Source organism: Gorilla gorilla, chromosome 22, assembly GCF_029281585.2.
Source record: "Gorilla gorilla gorilla isolate KB3781 chromosome 22, NHGRI_mGorGor1-v2.1_pri, whole genome shotgun sequence".
NCBI classification, from domain to species: Eukaryota; Metazoa; Chordata; class Mammalia; order Primates; family Hominidae; genus Gorilla; species Gorilla gorilla.
Genome location: NC_073246.2, coordinates 48,041,311 through 48,051,109, shown reverse-complemented (window position 1 = coordinate 48,051,109; position 9,799 = coordinate 48,041,311). Strand labels below are relative to the sequence as shown.

The window sequence follows — 9,799 nt, the reverse complement described above, 5'->3', positions numbered from 1 at the left end:
GCCGGCAGGGGGCGACAGGGAGGGGGTGCCGGGGAGGGGAGACTGGGAGGGGGTGCCGGGGAGGGGGTGCCAGGAGGGAACGCCGGGGAGGGGAGGCCGGGGAGGGAACGCCGGGGAGGGGAGGCCGGGGAGGGAACGCCGGGGAGGGGAGGCCGGGGAGGGAACGCCGGGGAGGGGAGGCCGGGGAGGGAACGCCGGGGAGGGGAGGCCGGGGAGGGGAGGCCGGGGAGGGAACGCCGGGGAGGGGAGGCCGGGGAGGGGAGGCCGGGGAGGGAACGCCGGGGAGGGGAGGCCGGGGAGGGAACGCCGGGGAGGGGAGGCCGGGGAGGGAACGCCGGGGAGGGGACGCCGGGGAGGGGAGGCCGGGGAGGGAACGCCGGGGAGGGGAGGCTGGGATGGGAGACGGAATGCTGGGGAGTGGGGAGAGGAGACAACGCTCGGGAGGGGAGGAGGGGAGGAGGGGAGGCGGGGAGGCGGGGAGGCGGGGAGGCGGGGAGGCGGGGAGGCGGGGAGGCTGGGAGGGGAGATGGGGGAACGCTGGGAGGGGAGGCGGGGAAGGAACGCTGGGAGGGGAGGCGGGGAGGGGAGGCGGGGAGGGGAGGCGGGGAGGGGAGGCGGGGAGGGGAGGAGGGGAGGCGGGGAGGGGAGGAGGGGAGGCGGGGAGGAGGGGAGGCGGGGAGGCGGGGAGGCGGGGCGGGGAGGAGGGGAGGCGGGGAGGCGGGGAGGCGGGGCGGGGAGGCGGGGAGGGGAGGTGGGGAGGGAACGCTGGGGCGGGGAGGCGGGGAGGCGGGGAGGCTGGGAGGGAACGCTGGGGCGGGGAGGCTGGGAGGGGAGACTTGGGGAGGGAACGCTGGGGAGGGGACTCAGGAGGGGAGGCTGGGAGGGGACATTTGTGAGGGGACATTTGTGAGGGGACATTGGTGTTGGGATGGTGAGGGGACATTTGTGAGGGAGCATTGGTGTTGGAACAATGAGGGGACATTTGTGAGGGGACATTGGTGTTGGGATGGTGAGGGGACATTTGTGAGGGAGCATTGGTGTTGGAACAATGAGGGGACATTTGTGAGGGGACATTGGTGTTAGGATCGTGAGGGAACATTTGTCTGGGGACATTGGTGTTGGGACAATGAAGGGGACATTTGTGAGGGGACATTGGTGTTGGGACCGTGAGGGGACATTTGTGAGGGGACATTTGTGAGGGGACATTGGTGTTAGGATGATGAGGGGACATTTGTGAGGGGACACTGATGTTAGGACCGTGAGGGAGGGGACATTTATGTTAGGACTGTGAGGGAGGGGACATTTGTGAGGGAACATTGGTGTTGGGACCATGAGGGGACATTTGTGAGGGACGCTGGTGTGGTATAATTGGTGAAGGGCCAATGGTGAGCGGCAATTGCCAGGTGGAGCTGTGGGGTAGAGCCTGTAGGTAGCTGGAAGTCCCTTCCAGTGGGACTGATGTTCCTGCCCTGCAGGGTCCGAGGCTGCACACGTGGGAGCTGGCACGAGAGAGGGGAGCGCCCTCTCCCTGCAGAGGCCCGGGCAGCTCCTGTAGGCGGAGCTTGTGCACCTGCAGGGGCCTCTGCCTCCCTCCACCTGCAGGACCCGCGGTGTTCACCTGGAGCACAGAGATCTGAGGGCTGACACTCAGGGCGCAGGGGCTTAGCAAAACAGGCGGGCCTCTTCTGCGTCTCCTGGTGGCATTTGCGTAGTTTTTTTGTGGGATGGGAAAAGGAGGAGAGGAAGAGAAAATAACTGACGTACTCCTCTGGAGCTGCAGGCTGTGTGGTCAGATGACAGAGTGGTGGAGTATGAAGAAAAGAGTGAGTCTTCTCAAAGGACAACAAAGTTTCAGGGTATCCAGAGTGAATTGTATTCCCCCGGTTTCACATGTTGACTCCTAACCCTGACCCTGACCCTGACCCTGACCCTGATCCTGATCCTGATCTTGACCCTGACCCTGATCTTGACCCTGATCCTGATCTTGACCCTGATCCTGATCTTGACCCTGATCCTGATCTTGACCCTGATCCTGACCCTGACCCTGATCCTGACCCTGATCCTGATCCTGATCTTGACCCTGATCCTGACCCTGACCCTGATCTTGACCCTGACCCTGATCTTGACCCTGACCCTGATCTTAACCCTGACCCTAACCCTGACCCTAACCCTGACCCTGACCCTGACCCTGACCCTGACCCTGATCTTAACCCTGATCTTGACCCTGATCTTGACCCTGATCTTGACCCTGATCTTGACCCCGATCCTGACCCCGACCCTGACCCTAACCCTAACCCTGACCCTAACCCTGATCTTAACCCTGATCTTAACCCTGATCTTGACCCTGATCTTGACCCTGATCTTGACCCTGATCCTGACCCCGACCCTGACCCTAACCCTAACCCTGACCCTAACCCTGACCCTGATCTTAACCCTAACCCTGACCCTGACCCTGACCCTGACCCTGATCTTAACCCTGACCCTGATCTTAACCCTGACCCTGACCCTGATCTTGACCCTGATCCTAACCCCGACCCTGATCCTAACCCCGACCCTGATCCTAACCCCGACCATGATCCTGATCCTAACCCCTGACCCCTAACCCCGATCCTAACCCCTAACCCCTAACCCCGATCCTAACCCCTAACCCCGATCCTAACCCCAACCCCTAACCCCGATCCTAACCCCAACCCCTAACCCCGATCCTAACCCCTAACCCCGATCCTAACCCCTAACCCCTAACCCCTAACCCTGATCCTAACCCCTAACCCTGATCCTAACCCCGATCCTAACCCCGATCCTAACCCCGACCCTAACCCCTAACCCCTAACCCTGATCCTAACCCCGATCCTAACCCCGATCCTAACCCCGACCCTAACCCCTAACCCTGATCCTAACCCTGATCCTAACCCCGATCCTAACCCCTAAACCTGATCCTAACCCCTAAACCTGATCCTAACCCCGATCCTAACCCCGATCCTAACCCCGATCCTAACCCCGATCCTAACCCCTACCCCTAACCCCTAACCCCTACCCCTAACCCCTAACCCCTAACCCCTAACCCCTAACCCCTAACCCCTACCCCTACCCCCTACCCCCTACCCCCAACCCCTAACCCCTAATCCCTAACCCCTACCCCTAACCCTAACCCCTAACCCCTACCCCCTACCCCCACCCCTAACCCCTAACCCCTAACCCCTAACCCCTACCCCTGATCCTAACCCCTACCCCTGATCCTAACCCCGATCCTAACCCCTAACCCCTAACCCTGATCCTAACCCCGATCCTAACCCCTAACCCTGATCCTAACCCCTAACCCTGATCCTAACCCCGATCCTAACCCCTAACCCCGATCCTAACCCCTAACCCCGATCCTAACCCCTAACCCCGACCCTAACCCCTAACCCCGACCCTAACCCCTAACCCCTAACCCTGACCCTAACCCCTAACCCTGATCCTAACCCCTAACCCCTAACCCCTAACCCCTAACCCCTAACCCCTAACCCCTAACCCCTTACCCTGATCCTGATCCTGATCCTGATCCTGATCCTGATCCTGATCCTAACCCCTTACCCTGACCCTGACCCTGATCCTGATCCTGATCCTGATCCTAACCCCTTACCCTGACCCTGACCCTGATCCTGATCCTAACCCCTTACCCTGACCCTGATCCTGATCCTGATCCTAACCCCTAACCCCTAACCCCTTACCCCTAACCCCTAACCCTTTACCCCTAACCCCTAACCCTTTACCCCTAACCCCTTGCCTCTTACCCCTTACCCCTAACCCCTTACCCCTAACCCCTTACCCCTAACCCCTTACCCTGACCCTGATCCTAATCCCTAACCCCGATCCTAACCCCTAACCCCTAACCCCGATCCTAACCCCTAACCCCTAACCCCAAGCCCCAAGCCCCAAGCCCCAAACCCCAAACCTCTGGATGTGACCTTGTTTGGAAATGGGGTCTTTGCAGATGCAGTGAGCTCAGGTGAGATCATCCTGGAGCAGGGTCCAGTGTGACTGGGGTGAGGTTATCTTGGAATAGGCTGAGCCCTGGGCCAGTGTGACTCCAGTGAGGTCATCCTAGAGTAGGCTGAGCCTTGGTCCACTGTGACTCTGGTGAGCTCATCCTAAAACAGGCTGAGCCCTAGTCCAGTGTGACTCGAGTGAGGTCATCCTAGAATAGGCTGAGCCCTGGTCCAGTGTGACTCGGGTGAGCTCATCCCGGAATAGGCTGAGCCTTGGTCCAGTGTGACTCAAGTGAGGTCATCCCAGAATAGGCTGAGTCTTGGTCCAGTGTGACTCGGGTGAGCTCATCCCAGAATAGGCTGAGCCCTGGTCCAGTGTGACTCGGGTGAGCTCATCCCAGAATAGGCTGATCCCTGGTCCAGTGTGACTCCAGTGAGGTCATCCTTGAGCAGGCTGAGCCTTGGTTCAGTGTGACTCGGGTGAGCTCATCCCAGGATAGGCTGATCTCATCCCAGGATGGGCTGATCTCATCCCAGGATGGGCTGATCTCATCCCAGGATAGGCTGATCTCTGGTCCAGTGTGACTCGAGTGAGGTCATCCTGGAATAGGCTGAGCCCTGGGCCAGTGTGACTCGAGTGAGGTCATCCTAGAGCAGGCTGAGCCTTGGTCCACTGTGACTCTGGTGAGCTCATCCTGGAATAGGCTGAGCCCTGGTCCAGTGTGACTCGGGTGAGCTCATCCCGGAATAGGCTGAGCCCATCCCGGAATAGGCTGAGCCCATCCCGGAATAGGCTGAGCCCTGGGCCAGTGTGACTCGGGTGAGCTCATGCCAGGATAGGCTGATCTCAGCCCGGGATAGGCTGATCTCAGCCCGGGATAGGCTGATCTCAGCCCGGGATAGGCTGATCTCATCCCAGGATAGGCTGATCTGTGGTCCAGTGTGACTCGAGTGAGGTCATCCTGGAATAGGCTGAGCCCTGGTCCAGTGTGACTCAGGTGAGGTCATCCTGGAATAGGCTGAGCCCTGGTCCAGTGTGACTCAGGTGAGGTCATCCCAGAATAGGCTGAGCCCTGGTCCAGTGTGACTCGGGTGAGCTCATCCTGGAATAGGCTGATCTCTGGTCCAGTGTCTCGGGTGAGCTCACCTTAGAGCAGGCTGAGCCTTGGTCCAGTGTGACTCTGGTGAGCTCATCCTAAAATAGGCTGAGCCCTGGCCCAGTGTGACTCGGGTGAGCTCATCCCAGGATAGGCTGAGCCCTGGCCCAGTGTGACTCGGGTGAGCTCATCCCAGGATAGGCTGAGCCTTGGTCCAGTGTGACTTAGGTGAGGTATTCTAGAGCAGGCTGAGCCTCAGTCCAGTGTGGTGACTTGTATCCAGGAGCTCAGGAACCCTGGGATGCTGGGGAGAGGCCGGGGCAGGCCCTTCTGTAGCCCTCCAGAGGAAGCATGGCCCGGCTGACGCCTCCAGAGCTGTGGCCGATATTGGTAGTTGTTCAAGCTGTGTCTGTGGTGCCCTGTGATGGCCGCCAAGCCCACTCCTACCAGGTCAGCACCTGCCTGTGGAGCCTCTGGTTCACTGTGGTGCTCCTGAGCTGAGCCTGAAGGACTCTGGGGGTCTGAACAGCAAAAACTCACTGAGATCTCCACACAGTACAAAACAAGCTCAGAAGCTGCTGTCTCCCGTCTAGTGTTAATCATGCGTCCACCCACAGAAGACCCTCAGCTATGGTGACACTTCTTAGAGCACTTTGGGCCTGGCTGGGGATGGAGGGAGAGTTTGCTGATCAAGGCTGTGGGGTCTGCACAGGCGGGGTCAGCCAGCACCTGCAGTTGATGTCCTAGGAGGACAGGGCTGGGCCCGGGGGAGCCATTGACCCTGGTGGGCGAGCGACAGCTGCAGTGTTTCCCTCCTGGCCACAAGACACCTTTGAGGTCTCTCCTGAGCACAGAAGCTCGCAAGCAGGCACGCAGTGGGTTCAAAGCCTTTATTGGGTCAGGGCTTGCTCCGGAGCTCGGGCCAGGTAGGTCAGGAGCCTTGGGATGGCTGCAGGGGGAGGGAGGCCGGGCAGCCTGCGGAGGGCCTGGGGAGACCTGGGGCTGGGCGGGGGCTGGGGCTACGGGGACCCCATGGGAGGAGCTGGAGAGGCGCGGGCCCAGGGCGTCCTCCGAGTGAGCAGCGGTGCTGGCCATGTGGGACCCGGGCCCGCTTAGCACCATGGACGGGGTGGGCTCACGACCCTTGACTGCGGGGCCCGGGCGGCGGCGCTAGCAGATCCAGCGGATGAAGCGGTCGAAGAAGCCGGGTTGCGCCAGGCTGTCGTAGTCCTTCTCGCGGAACACGGCGGCGCGGTCGCCCAGGCTGAGAGTGGTGAGCACGTCCATGTCCACGTCGCTGCCCAAGGCCAGCACGGTGGGTACCACGTTCTGCTTGCGCATGGAGTGCGCCGACTCGTGCAGACTGTCGTTGCCCGTGACGCCGTCCGTGAGGAACACGAAGGACAGCTCTGCGTGCCTCCGGGCCCCGCCACGCGGGCTGCGTACGATGGCATTGATGGCGTGCACCACTCCTGCGCCCACGTGCGAGAAGGAGTTCAGGTATTGCGTGGTCTCCAGCGCCTCGTGGATGGCCGTGAGGTTGTGGCTCAGCGGGAAGGCCACCTGCTGCTCGCCGGGGCCACCAAACTGCAGCAGCGCCACCCGTGCGTTGAGAGGGTCGTCGTCCCTCCGGGCCAGTGTCAGCCGCCGCGCCACCTGCTCCACGAAGCGCCGGGCCTTGTGGAAGTTCTGCTCACCCAGCCGCTCGGAGCCGTCCAGCAGGAAGACGATGTCCACGGGCCGCTGCGTGCACTGTGCCACGGACAGCTCTGTGGGGAGACGCAGGTGCGGGCTGGGCGGAGGGGAGGTTGGCAGGACCGGGCGGGCCCCAGCCCTGCACCTATGCCCTTCCATTCGCACCCTGCCTGCAACCCCACAGACCACTGGGCTCTGCGGGGGCGTTTCTGCAGGGCAGCCCTGGGTGTGTGTCCTCAGCCCAAGCCTCTCTGAGGCGGTACTCCTGGGAGCCGCCATCTCCTCTGCTGGTGCTCCCAGGCCTGAGACCCTGATTCAGGCCCCAGGCCCTGTCCACCTGCTGAGCGCCATCCCTGCACAGGCTGCCCTCCTGGGAGGGAAGGGGCCCAAAGCATCCTTTCATGGCTCAAGAATTTGCTGCCCACAAAAGGGCCACTGTCTGTGTGGTGTGGGAGGGACTTAAGGAGGACCCTGGCTCTGACACCCCCCAGCCTGACCCCTCACTTGCTGGGTCCCAGAGCTGCTCAGAACACCTAGCGCTGGTTGGGCCACGTCCCTCCCGGAAAGACCGGGAGCACCTGACTCTTCTGATTGGCCATGGTGGGGAGCAGTGGGCACAGGGGCAGCCAGACCTTCTGTGGCAGCCCAGGTGGGCTCTGCCCTATGACTCTGTTACCAAGCGGGGCCCCCACCTGCCTGGGTGGTCACCAGCCCTGGGCACTGGGGACAGCTTGGGGGCCTGGCCATAGCCACAACCCAGGCCAGGCCGCCCACCACACGTGTGGGTGTCACGTGGGGCCAGAGACCACAGGACAGGACACGGACAGTCCTTGCGTGGACCTGGCCCTGTGTCCTCACCAGGACCTCAGCTCCTGGGATGGGGGGGGAGGGACAGAGCCAGTTTCCCCAAGGGTGTCTGCTTCTCAGCCCAACCCCTGGACGTCGTCACAGCTGGTACATGGACCCCCAGGAATGCACACAGAGGACCCTGACCCGAAACTCGGTTTCCGGGGTCCCTGGAAGTGCAACGGTGCAGCCCCACAGGTAGTGAGCAAAGCTCTGAACACAGCAGGGTGACCTCAGGCTCCACTGCAGCCTTCACAGAAGGCTTGAGACAGACCTTGTCTGAGCACGCACGAGCTGGCAGATGGGGTTCCCTCAGTGAGCTTATGAGTGACGCAGCTTATTCAGTGAAAGGAAGGGCAGCCTCCCTGTTAAGGCCACACCTGGGAACCGGCTTAAATGTCCAGAAACTCCTCAGGTACTGCTGGGCTTCCCAAACCCCCTCAAAACTAATAACATTTTCACTGCTGTCACCACACACACGGAGACAGACATGCACGGGGCGGCTGGTTTTGGGGGGTCTCTCTCCATCAGTGTCTGTGGGGCCTGGTGGAGACGGGGAAGCTGTGTGGGCCGTCCAGGCACAGGGAGGCTGAGGGTGTCGGGATGTCTGTGGACTCTGCTCTCCTCCTTCTGTGGAGGATCCTTCATCCCCACAGTGGGAAGCCCAGCCTGGCCTGCCCTGTGCAGTGGGTGTGGGGACGAGAACCTGGCCATGAGAAATGGTCACAGCCCTGCCCGGCAAGAGCCCAGCCTGGATGAGGGCTCCTGCAGTTGGAACGTCGGGGTCAGCTCGCTGTGGGGCTGTGCCCTTTGGATGGTGATCCCTGCCGCTCCCCAACATTGTGGCCCCTGGGGTTCTCTGCTCAGTCCTCCGAGGACCGCAGAGGTTGTACCTGGTGGATGCTCCCTCGACTGTGCTTTTGGGGACCCAGAGGTTGGGGTGGAAGGGTGCAGACACCCCGGGCTTGGGGCTGCTGGCAGGCAGGCGTGGCCATTCGCCCTACTGTGCATGACACCAGCCCAGATACGTCATGGTGCCAGGACTGCCAGCTTCCCTCAGGACTATCTGCTGCCCAACCCGAAGCCTTCACCTGCCACCAGGTGGGCCGTGAGCGCCCCCAAGTCACCATGGATGGGATTAGTGCCCACACCCAGCGAGGCTCACCAGCCTCTGGGGCCTGTTTCTGAGGCTCCACTGGAACCTGGTGCTGGAACATTCTCCAGCACCTGGGCAGCACCCTCCCTCAGCCCCATCCCAGACGCACGGCAGCCCAGCTGGGCCGCTAAGTAAGGGCCTCCAAAGACTTCCACGCCCAAACCCTGGAGCCTGCAAGGGTGACCTGATGCGGCAAAGAAGGACTCTGCAGACGGGAGTGAGTTAAGGGTCTTGCGAGGTCATTCTGGACTTGGGGTGGGCCTTAAATTCAATGACTGGTGTTCTTATAAAGAGAGCGGCCACAGGAAGACGGAGGAGAGACTGGAAGATGCAGCCGCAGCAAGGGACACGGTGGCCACCAGCGTGGGAAGAGGCCGGGAGCTGCCCCAGAGCCCCTGGAAGGACTGTAGCCCCGCTGACCCCGATTCCAGATCTCTGGCCTCCACTGAGAGCCAGCCTGTGGGGGGCAGCCCTGGGAAGCTAGTGTGGCAGGGAGAGCCTGGCTGGGCGGGCGGCCGAGCTTTAGCAGAGGGCCAGCGCGGTCTCGGGGTCCCCCACGATGTCCCTGTGCACCAGCTTAAAGGTGTCAATGAACAGCTCCATCCAGTCCTGCCGCTCTACCCCGGTGGCGAACTTGGCCCGCTCGGCGGTGTAGACCAGCACGGCCACCAGCTGGGAGTAGGCGGCCGGGTCCTGCGTGAGCTCCGTGGCGTTTAGCAACTGTTGGATCAGGGGGATGGTCCTGGGGAAGGTGGCGTCCGGCCCCTCTTCCGTGCGGAGGAAGGTGACCGGGGGCTCGCCGCCAGGCCACGGTGCATCTGCAAGGGAGCGTCCAGAGAAGACTGTAAGGCCTGCGGTGGGCGTCGGCCCAGAGCTCCTCCTCGGGCGGCCGCTCAGCGAGGCCAGAGTGAAGAGTGGCATTTGGGCTGGCGAGTCGGTAGAGGAGACGCAGGTGGAGCGGGTGTGTGGCTCGGCCTTGGCAGGAGGCGTGGGGGCAGTGAGCACAGGGACAGGAAGCTGGCAGGGAGCTAGGAGAG

At 62.1% G+C, this 9,799-nt stretch overlaps 1 protein-coding gene across 6 annotated transcripts in view; it reads right to left on the bottom strand.

Annotated features, from left to right (window-relative positions):
• Nucleotides 1-5,940: 5,940 nt before the first annotated feature.
• COL6A2 (collagen type VI alpha 2 chain) overlaps nucleotides 5,941-9,799 on the bottom strand; it is a 35,377-nt gene continuing 31,518 nt past the window's right edge. For 3 of the 6 annotated variants that reach the window (XM_055373791.2, XM_055373789.2, XM_055373790.2), the window contains exon 28: nucleotides 5,941-6,834. In XM_055373791.2, the coding sequence (XP_055229766.1) occupies nucleotides 6,236-6,834 (599 nt within the window). In that variant the 3' untranslated portion in view covers nucleotides 5,941-6,235. Of the gene's footprint in view, nucleotides 9,581-9,799 lie in introns of all 6 variants that reach the window. The other 3 variants (XM_063702553.1, XM_055373792.2, XM_055373793.2) reach the window with 1 other exon arrangement.